The sequence below is a fragment of the Neomonachus schauinslandi genome, chromosome 10, assembly GCF_002201575.2.
Source record: "Neomonachus schauinslandi chromosome 10, ASM220157v2, whole genome shotgun sequence".
Classification (NCBI taxonomy): domain Eukaryota; kingdom Metazoa; phylum Chordata; class Mammalia; order Carnivora; family Phocidae; genus Neomonachus; species Neomonachus schauinslandi.
This window is the reverse complement of record NC_058412.1, coordinates 108428868-108444094: the sequence shown is the minus strand read 5'-3', so window position 1 is coordinate 108444094 and position 15227 is coordinate 108428868. Positions and strand designations below refer to the sequence as shown.

General features: G+C 47.1%; 1 protein-coding gene across 1 annotated transcript in view; it reads left to right on the top strand.

The window, feature by feature from the left end:
* Nucleotides 1-13865, top strand: part of PANK2 (pantothenate kinase 2) — a 49407-nt gene extending 35542 nt beyond the window's left edge. The window contains 6 exon segments of the mRNA XM_044919029.1: nt 1088-1440; nt 5204-5457; nt 6698-6874; nt 7389-7512; nt 9137-9262; nt 12568-13865. Of these exon segments, the coding sequence (XP_044774964.1) occupies nt 1088-1440; nt 5204-5457; nt 6698-6874; nt 7389-7512; nt 9137-9262; nt 12568-12618 (1085 nt within the window). The 3' untranslated portion in view covers nt 12619-13865.
* Nucleotides 13866-15227: the final 1362 nt, after the last annotated feature.

Sequence of the window (15227 nt, the reverse complement as noted above, 5' to 3'; positions counted from 1 at the left end):
ATCAGGTTTTGAGGGACAAATTGACTACTGGAGCTTACATCTTACATGGATTGGGAATTTCCTGTACCCCTAGTTGGCGTACTAAACTGGAGCTCTGAAAAGTTGCAACATTTTTTTAAGATTTTCTTTTTTCTTTCTTTTTTTTTTTTTTGAAAGATTTTATTTATTTATTTGACAGAGAGAGACACAACGAGAGAGGGAACACAAGCAGGGGGAGTGGGAGAGGGAGAAGCAGGCTTCCCACGGAGCAGGGAGCCTGATGTGGGGCTCGATCCCAGGAGCCTGGGATCATGACCTGAGCCGAAGGCAGACGCTTAACGACTGAGCCACCTAGGCACCCTTTTCTATTTTCTTTTAAAAATTTTATTTATTTGAGAGAGTGAGGGAGAGAGAGAGAGAGCGCGTGCACACAGAAGCCCGGGGGAGGGGCAGAGGAAGTGGGAGAAGCAGACTCCCTGCTGACCTGGGGCTTGATCCCAGCACCCTAGGATCAGGACCTGAGCTGAAAGCAGATGCTTAACTGACTGAGCCACCCAGGCAGCCCTCAATATTTCTTTCTTTTCTTTTCTTTTTTTAAAATTTTATTTATTTATTTGACAGAGAGAGAGTGGCAGAGGGAGAGGGAGAAGCAGGCTCCCTGTTGAGCAGGGAGCCCAATGTGGGACTCAATCCCAGGACCCTGAGATCATGACTTGGGCCAAAGGCAGATGCTTAACTGACTGAGACACCCAGGTGCCCCTCAACATTTCTTATTTAAGCCAAGGGGAAGGATATAGATTTTCATTCTCAATCTTTCTTTTTTTTCCCCCAGAGTTGAGGTTCAGGGGTAGTCACTTTGTTGTTTTTTAATATTTCATAGTATAGTTTGGGCTTATCTGTTCAGTAGGGTTGGGTTGGGTTGGCCCAGTATTCTGATTTTTTTTTTAATATGTTTTTCCAAATCAGAATCCTGTTTCTTTTTCCAAACCCCTTTTTGTATTTATAGTCCTTGGAAACCTCAAGATATGAATAAGTTGGTAATCTAGTATATATATGTTTAGTTTTCAGAAAAAAGTTGTTCTGACTTTTTTTTTCTTTCTCCATTTAGTTTTTCCGTGGTTTGGCTTGGATATTGGTGGAACCCTGGTCAAGCTGGTTTATTTTGAACCCAAAGACATCACTGCTGAAGAAGAAGAGGAAGAAGTGGAAAGTCTTAAAAGCATTCGGAAGTACCTGACCTCCAATGTGGCTTATGGGTCCACAGGTATTCGGGATGTGCACCTGGAGTTGAAGGACCTGACTCTGTGTGGACGCAAGGGCAATCTGCACTTTATACGCTTTCCCACTCATGACATGCCTGCTTTCATTCAGATGGGCAGAGATAAAAACTTCTCGAGCCTCCACACTGTCTTTTGTGCCACTGGAGGTGGAGCGTACAAATTTGAGCAGGATTTCCTCACAGTATGTATTTTTTAGCTTATATACAATTTATGGTAATCTGATTTTTTTTTAAAGATTTATTTATTTGAGAGAGAGCAAGTGGGGTGTGTGAGCGTGTGTGGAGGGGGGCAGAGGGAGAGGGAGAATCTTCAGGCAGACTCCCAGCTGAGCACAAAGCCTGACATGGGACTGGATCCCACGACCCATGACCCATGACATCATGACCTGAGCAGGAACCAAGAGTCGGGCGCTCAACCACTGAGCCACCCAGGTGTCCTGGTAATCTGATTGTTAAAAATAATACCAATAGCAAGTGGTGGAATCATTTCTGTTTCTAATAGAACTTGAATTTTCTTGAGTCCGATTAAGATTAGATAGATGTAAGTGAGTGGTAGTCAGGAGTTAGCCATCTAGAGATTGTTGTGGAGTTTACTTTTTGCCCAGTTCAGATACGTTGATGAGGATCAACCACCATAGCATTTTGTTGTTCTTCTAGTGTTGAAAAAATAGCAAAGCTGTGATAAGCAGACTGAAGAATTACCTATGAGGAACAGGTCATTAAATCTTGAACAGTGAGGGGCATCTGGCTGGCTCAGTTGGAAGAGCATGCAACTCCTGATCTTGGGGTTGTGAGTTTGAGCCCCATGTTGGGTGTAGAGATTACTATAAAAAAAAAACCTCTTGAACAATGAGATTGAAAAATAATTTTGGGGAGTTTGGCTGGCTCGGTTGGTGGAACATATGACTCTTGATCTCAGGGTTGTGAGTTCAAGCCCCATGCTAGGCATGGAGCCTACTTAAAAAAAATAATAGGGTGCCTGGGTGGCTCAGTTGGTTAAGCTTCTGCCTTTGGCTCAGGTCATGATCTGGGGTCCTGGGATCGAGCCCCGAGTCGGGCTCCCTGCTCAGTGGGGAGTCTGCTTCTCCCTCTTCCTGCCCCCTGCTCTTGTTCTCTTTCTCTCCTTCTCTCAAATAAATAAATAAATAAATAAATCTTTTAAAAAATAATTTAAGAAAAATAATTTTTGAAAATGTCATTTCATGTCATAAAATTGTTTCTCATCTCGTTTACCACATAATTTCTCCTGTTCCCCTCTGTTGTTTCTTGGCAAGTTTACCATTTAAAAAAAACAAGGAACTCTGGTCCACAGCAGTGGCTTTTTGGTCTCAGGGCTGGTTGGAAATGGTTAACAGCGGAGCCTTCTCTCCCCAAATGCCTTCTGGTGCGTACCGTGCTGTGCTCTTCTAATAGGAGTCTCTGAATCATGTGTGGACACTGGGGGAGTGCCAGTGGGTACCCGCTTTTGTTTTCATTTGGTCAACACTGTGCAGAGTCGAGGCTAGGTCCTTTGTGGTGGATGTGGGGGTGGGGGGGTAGGTGGGAGAGTGGACAAGTGAGTTGGCCAGGACCTGGACCTTCAGGGGGCAGTATAGATTGAAAATACTTTCAGTGACCCTGTTTTTAATGTCACTAATGAAAATGTTATTCTAGAGATTCTGCCTTTGCCTTCGTCAGTTTACATTTGTTTCCTCCATGTGTCATTGTATGGTTTGTGACCTTATCCTCTTTCTCTGTTTTCTGTCTGCTGACTTTCTCTTATCACTGACCATAATTGACATGATTTTTTTTAAGCAAGTTTCTATATTCTTTGCTTGAATTTCTTTTGGTTGTTGGTTTTCAGTGGTTTCTCTTCCACGCGTGAGTAAAGGGGAAGTGTAGCTGGAGGAGAGACGGTCCCCTCCTTTGCGGAAGCTGCATGGTGGACTCTGGATCATAATTGATAGGTAACAGAGAAATCTTTTTTCTGGGACCCTGTAGAGGTGCCCTTTGGAACATATTTGAAAATCATTCAGGTTGTTACCAGAGGTTCAGCATTGTGTGGTGATTTAAGGGGAGGGTGCAAAGTGCATTTTAGACCTCGGGAGTTGGTTCTTAGGCTGTCGGGGTTTCTCATCTATATGCATGCAACCTGTGCTGTACTTGAAAATTGTAGGAAAATGAGATGCCCGTCAAATGCTGTTTGTGCATTAGGAGTGACTAGTGTTTAATAAACCACAGTGAAATATTTTTAAAAATACTGAGTTTACCCTGTTTCTTTTTTAATGCAAATCAGATTTCTGAACATACTGTGTTTGCTTGTTGGTGCAGCACGTACATTATGAGTACCTTGCATTTAGTGAAATTAGCTGTGCATTCGGTCATTCTCCATTTAGAGGTGGGGATTCATTAGGAATTAGCAGGACACTTCAGGATGACAGGAATTGTAGGAAGGAAAAGGCGAGCAACGGCTTGGGCCCCTGTAGACCACGAGTGGAAAGTGATGAAAAGTTCCAAGTGGAAATGCCAGCACTTGACATCTCGTGTCAGGAAGTCAGTTTTGAATTCATGACAGCCAGGGCACGAGCAGGTACAGTGGCAGCAGCGATGAATCCTCTAGGAGCTTGGGTTTGGTCAGAGGAATAATTTCATAGTCTTACTTAGGGATTAATTAAGGAGTAAGGTGAAGGTACCTGTTAACTTCCCTCTCTGCTGTGGATCTGAATAAATTGACGGTACATGTAATCAAGTGAGAGTAGAATTAAAGGGGGCGAACTTGCAGGGCTAGACCTGGTTGTAAGTAGAAATCAGTGCTTTAAGCGGGTCAAGGCAGTTTTCCCTTTGCACATATACGGAGGGTCCGTGCTCGTAAACATTCACGTAGGTTAGGAGCCCAGGGAGTGAAGTGGGAGTTTCTTTCTGCCATCTCTCCAGAATCACCACTGTTAGAAGTTGACGTATCTTTCTAGTTCTCTGTACATGACTCTGTATGACCCCTACATGTGCATATAAACTTGGCTTTAGAAACAGGCAGGTAGGGTCTTTATGAAATGTTACTCAAATTGCGTTTTTGACAACATGTCCTGGAGTTCTTCCCACTTCAGTTCTAAATTGAAGATCCTCGGGGGCCTGGGTGGCTCAGTCGTTAAGCGTCTGCCTTCGGCTCGGGTCATGATCCCAGGGTGCTGGGATCGAGTCCCGCGTTGGGTTCCCCGCTCGGCAGGGAGTCTGCTTCTCCCTCTCCATTTGCCTGCCACTCTGCCTACTTGTGCTCTATCTCTGTCAAATAAATACAATCTTCGGAAAAAAAATAAATAAATTGAAGATCCTCTTCACTCTTAATTGCTGTATAATGCTCCCTAATATGAATAATAATCATTCCTTTATTATTTAAATGGAATGAAGTTGTAAGTTTTGAAACTGCTAAAATCTTCCCATCCTTCAGGGGCTGTAATCGGTTTAGATAGTGAAAAAATCTTGCCTTCTACTTGGATACTTTTCAGCCCTCTGACGTCTGCTTATTAATAATAAAGTGTGGCCTGCCTTGGTACTGCTTCATAGTCTTGAAGATGGTCTTTCGGAAGGGAGATGTTAGAGTCCCTGTGGCTCCTGCCACGTGTCACTAGGTGTTTGAGACACTTGAATTTCTTGGAGTCAGCTTTCTGATTGGGCTGTGATCTCACCTGGCTCCTGACTCCCAGTCCCTGAGCGTAGATCTCTCATTCTCTGCTTGGGTCTCAGCATAAGTCTCTGGCTATGAAGGCGGTTTGTAGGTGGGGTGGAGTTGGGTCTGTCTCGTCAGTCTGTCCCGATGTGTTGTGTCCAGGTCTGTTCTGTGAATCATGCATAAATAATCCACATCTGTGAGCATTTCTGTGCTTTGTTGAATGGAGAGGAGTGCCTTATTAAGTGGAATTTTTATTTGTTTAGCCTGTTAAGTCTGAATACATTTTTATTTCATTACAGATAGGTGACCTTCAGCTTTGCAAACTTGATGAACTAGATTGTTTAGTAAAAGGAATTTTATACATTGACTCAGTTGGATTCAATGGACGGTCACAGTGCTATTACTTTGAAAACCCTGCTGATGCTGAAAAATGTCAGAAGTTACCGTTTGATTTGAAAAATCCATACCCTCTGCTTCTGGTGAACATTGGCTCTGGGGTTAGCATTTTAGCAGTATATTCCAAAGATAATTACAAGCGGGTCACAGGTACCAGGTAGGTCTTTTATATAAAGATTATTATTCTTGATATCCTAATGGGTTAAAAGTGAGTTTTCAGGTATTGCATATAAGTATACTTTTAAGGATCTGTTTAAATTATGTGAAAAACATTTTTTTCTGGGATTAGGCAAACAGTTTCTCTTTGAAAATTCTGGTATCATGACCTACTTTCCTTTAATCTGTATTGCTCAGGATTTCATTATCATAGTTCTGTAAAATATCTCATTGTCAGACTCATTGAAACCCTAGTCCCTACCCTTAGGTAGTGTATGATGTGCATATACCACAAAGTTAAAGCTACTAGGTAGCATCTCTAAGGAGAAGGCAAGGCAAGATCCCAGCTTTGAAACCGGCCTAGATTTTTTTTATTTTTAAAGATTTTATTTATTTGAGGGAAAGAATGAGCGGTGGGGAGGGCCAGAGGAGAGAGAGAGACAAGCAGACTCCCGGCTGAGCAGGGAGCCCAGTGTGGGGCTCAATCTCAGGATCATGACCTTAGCCAAAGGCAGATGCTTCACCAACTGAGCCACCCAGGCGCCCCTGGCCTAGATTTTATACAGGCAGGCGCGTGTGCGCACATGTACCCACCCACCCACGGGATGGTCTGAGATCTGGAAGGTGAGGTACTGAGCAACAGAAAACTGAGTGGGGGAGGGCAGGCTGAAAAGGGAGGAGGGGTGGCAGGCAAGAATGAATGTGTTGTGGTTTAAGGATTAGGGATCACTTGTGGCAGAACAAGGAGCTGGGGATTGGGATAGACCAGGTTTTTTTAACAGGTGTGAATTAAAAAATGAGATGAGTAATTTGGGGGGAGAAACACATTAATGGAGGAGTTCTTTGTGGGGTGGGGTTGCTGATGAGCCAGGGTGACCAGGAGTTTGGAGAGACAAAGGGAGGGAGGTGCTAGCATGGCCTGGGTGTGGCCGGCGGATCCGCACCTTAGGCTCTTCGCACTCAGCAGATGCTCAGACTGTACTGGGGGCGTGGGGGCCGGGGGCGTGGGCCCTGTGTTTTGCCATTTCGCTTGTTGGCTCATGTGAATATGTATCTATCAAGGTATATATCAGGTACCTTGTTTTTTATCTTTCCACAGGCTTGCCTGCCAGAGGCGTCTGCATGATTAGGTTGGGGCAAGAGTGGGTTGATATATGAATGTGGTTTTGGGTTCATAAATACTACCTTCCTGTTCTTATTTTTTTAAATGTTGTAATACTGTGTTGTTTGTTTTTAATCAGTCTTGGAGGAGGAACTTTTTTTGGTCTCTGCTGTCTTCTTACGGGCTGTACCACTTTTGAAGAAGCTCTTGAAATGGCATCTCGTGGAGATAGCACCAAAGTGGATAAACTAGTTCGAGACATTTATGGAGGGGACTATGAGAGGTTTGGACTGCCGGGCTGGGCTGTGGCATCAAGGTAAGGGGGTGTGTGTGTTCTAAGAAAAACGGGAATAAGATATTAAGTATTGGGTGTATCTTTTTCCTTTTAAACAGCTTTTATTGAGCTGTAATTTACATACTATAAAGTCACCTGTTTAAAGTGTAAAATTTAGTGGTTTTTAGTATATTTACCAAATTGTGGAGTCATCACCATAATGTAATTTCAGTACATTTTCATTATCCCAGAAAGAAACCTTCTGTCCATTAGCTGTCATTCCTCATTTCCCCACCTTGGTCCTTGGTAAATACTAATATATTTTCTGTCTTTATAAATTTGCCTATTCTGGACACTTCATATAAATGGTGTCCTATAATATGAGATTTTGGTGACTGGCTTCTTTCCACTTAGCATGTTTTCAAGGTTCATCCATGTGGTAGCATGAATCAGTACTTTCAATCTCCAGGTCAATTTTAGGATAACCTACTGAGAGGGGGTAACACTGCTGTGTTGCCTTTGGTTCAGCTGCTGGGTATTTTCTTTCCCTTCACAGCTTTGGAAACATGATGAGCAAGGAGAAGCGAGAGGCAGTCAGTAAAGAGGACCTCGCCAGAGCAACACTGATCACCATCACCAACAACATTGGCTCAATAGCAAGAATGTGTGCCCTTAATGAAGTAAGGGGACGTGGATTTCTTTAGATACTCTGAGGAAAATACAGAACGTACTAAGGGGCCTCGCCTGGTGTACGACGTCTATCTTGTCCGGACGGTGCCTCAGTGTAGTTGTGCGGGGTGGAGTTCTTTTCATTGGGGACGTTAAAGCTCTTCAGATGTAGACTCCTCTTCACTGATGTTTGTTTGTTTGTTTGTTTTTTCCCCCTCTCAGTGAAGATAAATATTGCCACTATCTAGAAGTAGAAGTACATCTTTCGGGGAGAAAGTAGGAAGGCAGGAAGGCAGGCAGAACTCCGGGTGACAGGGACTGTGGGTGGCGGTGACGGATAGCAGCTGGCCAGAGGTCCCGTGCTCCCCGCGGAGCCCTGCAGTGCTGGGAAGGCCTCTGGAGGAAGCCGCTGAAGCTGGAGGAGGCCCGGCGGCCCAGGAGTGCCCGCCCTCCCTGCCAACGCTGAGCTGTCTTTGTGCTTTCAGCTTCTTTACAGTGCTGCCTTGTAGCATTCGGGTCAAGCAGCATTGTACAGGGCTATGAAAGCACCGAGAGCGGCCTTCCCGGGGGGCCCGGAGGGTGCGGCTCTGCCGCGTGTCCCCACTCACACAGTTGTGTTTACAGTTACTCTGTGAAAGAGAGGATGTAGGCATGTGGCTTCAAAAGGAGACTTTGAAAGGTACAGAAAGACTGTCTCGTTTTTAATTAAAAAGATACTGTATCAGCATCAAGTAATTAAAAACATTCTTCATTCGAATATGTTAAAGTTACTGTTTCCTTTATTGCATGTTCCTCTTCCTGTACTTACGTATTTTAAGATCTGTTAGTTGGTGTGGGTGTACATACCATGTTATATTTTTTACCTAAATACTTAAAATTTCACTGCTGTATATTTGATTTGTTTTTATATCATAAATCACATGGAGCTGGGCATTTGGTTGCTTGGCACTGATCGCTCTGCAGGAAGGCATTTTTTAAGTGTGAAGCTTTTCTTTGGTTGCATTTTATTCCTGATAAGGGACTTACTCTGGAGTGAGGTTTCTCCTCTAAAGAATATGACCGTGCTTGGGAGTTTTGGTAGGTATTGCCAAGGCGCTTTTCACAAGGGTTGTACGGATGCAGATCTCTGTAGCACTGAATGAGTGGATCAGTGTTACCATAACTTGGCTCATTGTTGGGGGTGGAATTTCAGTTCTGCTTTTAATAGGTTTAAAATGCTCCTTTCTTTGGCTGCTGTTGGGGGTTGAATTTTTTCCTATTATATTTCTTGTATAATTTGCTTGTTTGTGTCACTTTCCTTCTTTGAATTGGGGTCTTTTTTTTTTTTACTTTTCTGTATAAAACTTTTACTTTAATAGCAGTTACTGTTTGTCATATTTAATACAAATGGTTTTCCTAATTTGTTTTCTCTTGTGAATTTTCTGGCATGGTTTGAAGTGGGTAGGTCCAGAGTTATCTGGGTTCAAATTTAAGTAGCCTTGGACCAACTGGATTAAATGTAAATACTTTTTTTATTTTTTGCTCAGCAGTCAAGTTGCTGCTAAAAACCATGCACATGGTGCTCTGTTTGGGGTAGCTTTTACGAGAGAACAGAAGTTAAGATGAAAACTAATTGCCTTTTTTTGATGTGCTCAGAACATTAACCAGGTGGTATTTGTTGGAAATTTCTTGAGAATTAATACGATCGCCATGCGGCTTTTGGCATATGCTTTGGATTATTGGTCCAAGGGGCAGTTGAAAGCACTTTTTTCGGAACACGAGGTAAGCGGACTTACTTCTTGTGATAATGTTAACAAACGTAAAGGGCATGCAATTCCCACTGCGTTGGAACTTGACGTAAATGTTGAAGTGGACTGCAGTTCTTATTTTTTTGTGAAAATATGATATGGGGTTTAACTTTGTAATGTTCAAGAGCTATTTCTTTTTTTTTTAATTTATTTTTTAAAAGATTTTATTTATTTATTTGAGAGAGAGAATGAGATAGAGAGAGCATGAGAAGGGGGAGGGTCAGAGGGAGAAGCAGACCCCCTGCCGAGCAGGGAGCCCGATGATGCGGGACTCGATCCCGGGACTCCAGGATCATGACCTGAGCCGAAGGCAGTCGCTTAACCGACTGAGCCACCCAGGCGCCCTCAAGAGCTATTTCTTACCTGATTTAATGCAAGAGAAATTTTTGGTTAATTTAATTGTGAGCTTCAGCAATTTGAAAGAAATCTTGATGAACACCTGTATTTCTAAGGTTATGTTCTTTTCTGAACCATCCTTTATATTTTTCCTATTACACTTATTTTGTAAATGCATTTACTCTGGGTTCTGCTTTTTTCATTTTGATGTCAGTTTTTATGTGTTGATTCAGTTCATGTGCCACTTATTTAAGATGTATGTTCTAAAAACAAACAAAAATATATTCCAAGGTTGGAACCCCACTGTTATAAGAACTAACACCTAGACAGGCTAGAAATGACAAAATGGAAGAGAATCACTGAATCGCTCTACCTGATACCCTACATGGGAAAGTGCCTTACTGTTTTTCCAACTTGGGGAAGAAATAGAACCATAGCTGTGGAGGGGGACCTCTCTTCTGTCCCCTTGGTTGTGGGGTAGTTGAACTATTTCCAGTGTTGTTGGATTTTAAATAGTGTTATTATGAACATTTTTCAGAATTGTTTGTGCGCATTTACTTTGACAGTAGTATTTACAGGACTTGACAGAACATGATCTGAAGTGTGCTGCCCAGGCAGCTTCTTCCCTTCAAAAGTTGCTCTTTTTCCTTTTTAAGTGGCTTAAGTTCATAGTTAAAATTCAAAGTACACAAATTCCCCTTTTCAAAAAGCTTAAAGTTTAGTCATCTAATATTTTAGCTTTGACTTTATTAAAAAGTTCTTGACTGAATACACCTGACGTGTAACACCGTGTCCGTCTCAGGCTTGCGCTGTGTGAGCGCCGGCTGTGGCTCTCCTGCCTGCGTACTGCTCCTTGTAGGTTTGGAGCCTTAAAGCTTTTTTTACTTTTAATCTTATTAATAAATCGGTACCCAGTTATCATTAAGTTTCTTCTTTATCTTACTTCTTGTGATCTTTGACCGGTTTTATTTTGCTTTACGTTAGAATGAAAAGAAACCCTCTCTCACGTCACATCGCAGTAGAACTTTCCTCCCGCTCCATTTCTGCCTCTGGGAAACCTTTTCCTGGTGGAACGCGGAGACTCACTTCTTCGGTTAACTTTGGTTTCATCTTCACACCGTAACAGTTAGGATTTGAACACTTTCTGTGGAGTCTCGGGTGGACATCTTGTCGGCCTCCCTGCCGGCGGCCTTCAGCTTCCGCCCGACTCTCGGCGGGCCCTGCTTCCCCGCTTGCCGGGGCGCCCCGGCCTCCCGGGCCCCCCCCCCCCCGGCCTCCCGGGCCCCGGCCTCGAGCGGCGGCCGCTGCGCTCGCGCGCTTGGCTGCCCTGGGCTCCCGCTCGCTGCCGCAGGCCGTGTGACGACTCGGCGGACGCGGACGGATGGCCGTCGGCCTTTCTCGGCCTGCGTTCCCGCTCTCGTCTTCGCGTCCGGTAGCTTGTAACAACCGCCCTCTCCTGGGTGCCAGGTCCTCAGGGCAGCTCATGTGACGGTTAACTTCCTCTCTCCTTTCGCTGTTCGGGACGCCGCGGAAAACAGCGTAGTGCCAGCCGTGACGGTGGACGCCCGCGAGCCCGTCCTCCGGCCGTCCCCCCTCCCGTTCAGCCGGCGGCCCGTGCGGGTGCCGGCCACCTCGCGTCGCACATCGTGCGGCTGCCTATTTGTAAGGCCGGGAAGCAGCGAGAGGAGACGCTTCAGCTCCTGCCGTGTGTGGCCACTTTTCTTGGAGCGGTTTGCCTGGGGCACCGGGCTGGACCTTCCCGACTTACGATGGGGACTCTTAGCACCTTCTTCTCAGTCCGGGGGCAGGTCTTTCAGGATCTTCCCATTTCCCTTTTTTCGGTCATGTCTCTCTTTCCGAGAGTGCTTGATTCATTGTTCCTTGGAGATCTTGATGGGTTCTAGAGCGCTGGAGGGTTGCCCTCTGCTCTGATTCCTGCTGGCCCGCTCTTTCTACCTGCGCGGGTTTTGTCTCATTTTGTTACATTCAGTCCTCTTCTTTTGCTTTTCTTTTCTGTTTTTGGGTTTTAAGGTCTTGGTTCTTGGTTGTATTTAACTTTGACTTTACTTACTTCTGGAGCTGGTCCAACATTGTCTTCCTTCAGCTGCTGCTTGTCTTTTCCATGCCTCTGCCCTCCCTGCGGGCTCTTCTGTCCTGTCCTTCCTTGCGATGGTGCTTTTCCATCTGTGCCGCCCTCTTCATGTCGCATCGGGGCACTCTTGTCCACTCTGCTCCCCGCCTCTGCCCGTGCTGCCCTGACTGCTGCTTTGTTCCGGATCCAGGGCATCCAGTTACTGCCTGGCTACGGCCACTTGGCTGCCGTGGGCTGCCTCGCACAGTTTCTTGCTCGTGTGTCCCCCTTCTCAGGGGCGCGGTCGCCAGATGCAAGGGAAAGACCTTAACCTCCCTGCTGCCCTCTTCCCCTTCTTCAGGCAGGTCTTGAATCCATTCCACCCTCTTCCCATTCTCCCTTCCATCCCCAGCTCGGTTAGGCCCTCCCCCTCTTTGACCGGCCCCGAGCCCTTCCTGCTCTGTTGCACTTCACGTCCCATCCTCCCTTCATTCCTTAGTTGTCTGGCGAGGCTCCGGGCCTCTGCTGCTTCTCCCCTCCTCCTTCTGCAGGAGACAGCCCCGCTATGGGCTCTTACGGAGGTCACCGGGCTGCCGTGGGCCCCTAGCTCCTGCAGCCCTCACCGCGGGCTTTGGTCTCACATGCTGACCTGCTGCGGTGTCTTGGACATCCAGCCCTCCTCCCCAGCCTGGGAGCCCTCAGAGCTTCTCTGCTCCCAGGCTGGCCTTGGGCTCAGCAAAATGGGTGCTCAAGGAATGGGTGTCAGGAATTAAGAGCCCTCACTGTTGGCTTTAATACTAGTAATCATATTTATGGTAATTTAAATAAGTCTAAGGAAAATTGCTCTCATTTTTGGTGTACTTTTTTTTCAGGGTTATTTTGGAGCCGTTGGAGCACTCCTTGAGCTGTTGAAGATCCCCTGATCGTTACCTGGGGAGGGGTTCCTGGAACATTCCACAATGGGATCTGTGAACTTTTGTTTTTTAAGAGACTTATTCAATTTTATGATTGTGTACTACCCGAATCAAAGCAAGAAAGGACAAGTGTATTTTTCTAAGTCATCAAGATAAATCCTTAAAAATTCAGTCTAAACTAGTAACCGGTAAGGAAAGATACATATGTAAAAAAGTGGACCATGTCCATGGCAGTGAGGATCTTCTGCTGTGTTGAAGTTGCTCTTCAGTATAGCTTTGTTAACCTGCCATGTATTTTTAAAATTCAGTGTCACTTGAGCCACTTCAGGGGAGCTGTTCTGTGTTCAGCTGACTGTGGTTTTGTGTCCTGTTGAACTTGCTAGATGTAAGGCAAGCACTGTATGTTGTAATCTAATCACAATGTTGTCAATATGGCCTTGGAGATCATCATCTGTGCATTAACTGTGGTGTGCATTTAGCCTTTTGTGTGAACATACTGAAAAACATGTTTTATTTCAAGGATCTGCAAACTTGATTGGGCAGAGTAATTCTGTATTTGTAACTTTGGCAATTAAGCAACTTTTGGAAGGGCAGTTCCAGGTTACTCTACACTGCAAGTCCTGGGAAGGTCTGTTTGGAAAGATGGGGCTTAGTTTACCCTGGGCAGAATTTCCTGGGGGGTGGGGATGGGGGCTGGGAGGTAATTTGGTCTTAAGTGAGTTAAGCTAGTAGAAAAAACACCACCTGGAAGACTAAAACCAGACAGAAGGGGCCTCTTGAATTGACATCTTTTCAGGGAATCGAGAATTTGTTGTTTTGGGCTGGTAGAAAGTGAGGAATTGAAGTCCACGGATTAACTCATGGGGAGCAGGGCGGGGTACTTCTGCCTTCCCCTCCCACTTGGGGTCTTCACTTGCCAGAAATTGCCAGGCAGCCTGGCTCGGTAGGACTGTGTGAGAGCTGCACGTGCAGGCTCAAAAGGTAGCATGATTAGAGTCAGGTTTTAAGATGGAGTCTTGGTAGATTGACTTAGAACGTTTTTTCCTGCTGTGCAGAATAATTTAAAAAACTCTTCCCCTTGGAGATAGAGCAGCGTTTTATTTTGTGTATTTTTGTGTCTGCATCTCTGTTGAAGGCGATGAAGGGTCTGTATAAAATCAGCCTTTGAAGCAGAAGGAAACCCCAGCCTCCTTGGCGCCTGGGCAGTGGGGGAACCTGGAGGGAAGGTTCCCGGGTTCGCCGAGGGAGGAGGGTCGGATCCCTCGGCACCCCTTGTGTTGGCCGCGTGGGGGCAGCAGAGGCGCGTAGCAGCCGAGCTCGGCGGCCTGCGGGGCCCGAGCGGCGGTTTCCCAGGGCACGTCCCGCCCCTTCACGCAGTTGGGCGCCTGTGGCTTGTGGGTGCTGCCGGCCTGGCGCAGGCAGAAGGGCTGGAGGGACGCTGCGGGGATGGGACTGGTGGCCCCTGGGTGGCGATCGGCTTCTCTGCTGCTGCCAGCCCTCGTGGCGCTCGGGGCCGTCAGACGCGTTCCCCACGGCCTCCAGAGACAGTGTCACTACCCACTTGCTGCTGCAGTCGTGCTTCTGGAGCCCCTTGTGGCCCGGGCCTCTCCGCTTGCTCCCCTCCGGGACGGTAGCCTGGTGCGTCAGCCGGGAGTTCCTGAGTCGAACGGACATTGCCTGGCCTCGTCGTCAGTTCTGGCGGCTCCTGCCCGGCGCGCTGCCGCTCCTCAGAGGACGCAGGTGCAGCCCGGCCCCTCCCAGCCCCTGCCACCTTCCCCTGTCACCGCGGAGTGTCCCTAAGGCCATCCCTGCACATTCTCGTCCCGAGCCTGATCCCAGTTTACGGCCACTTCACTCCCTCCGGCTTGTGAGATGCGTGTAAGTAAACTCCCCTCTCCAGGTGCCCCTGTCCTGTCCTGGCCGGCCTGTCGCGAGGGGGCCCGAGGGGCTCCCCCTCCCCCCCCGCCGGCAGTGTGTGTCGGGGGGGAGGGGTGGCCCAAACCAAGATGGGCGAGGAAGGCGCCGAGGGCCGAGGGCTGGCGCGTGGAGGCTGGCGAGGGGGGCGGGAGTCCCGGTGAGGGGATCCAGGCTTGTTGGGGAGGCTTGGTTTGGGACTGTGTGATTGATACCAAAAAGGCAGCTATTTTAATGGGAGATTCCAGGCCCGAGAGGGCTGTGTATCTAGGTGGGAGTTCGTGAGTGTGAAGGTAGAGTGAGAATAACCGTTACAAGGTGGGCAGAGGAGGAGAAGGCTGCAGAGAAAGTGGCCCAGTGAGGGCCGGCGGGGCTGGGGCCCAGGCCGCAGAGGGGGAGGAGTTCTCCGGCACCTGCATTCAGAGGAGGTTTAGGACGCGGTCCCGATGTGTGGCGGGGTCCGGATAGCCTTGAGGGGAGCACTTTTCCTCCAAGCTGTGGGGCCAGAGCTGAGCTGCAGGGGTCCCAGTGACGGGTGGTGAGGAGAAATGGCAGTTGCCACAGGGTGACTTTGGACCAAGAGAGGTTTTTTTCTTCTAAGGGAATAGTTGGTATTTCCAAGCCTGAGGTGTAGCTAGAGGGGTGGGGTGGGGCTAGTCCCCCCCCCCCCCCCCCCCCCCCCCCCCCCCCCCCCCCCCCCCCCC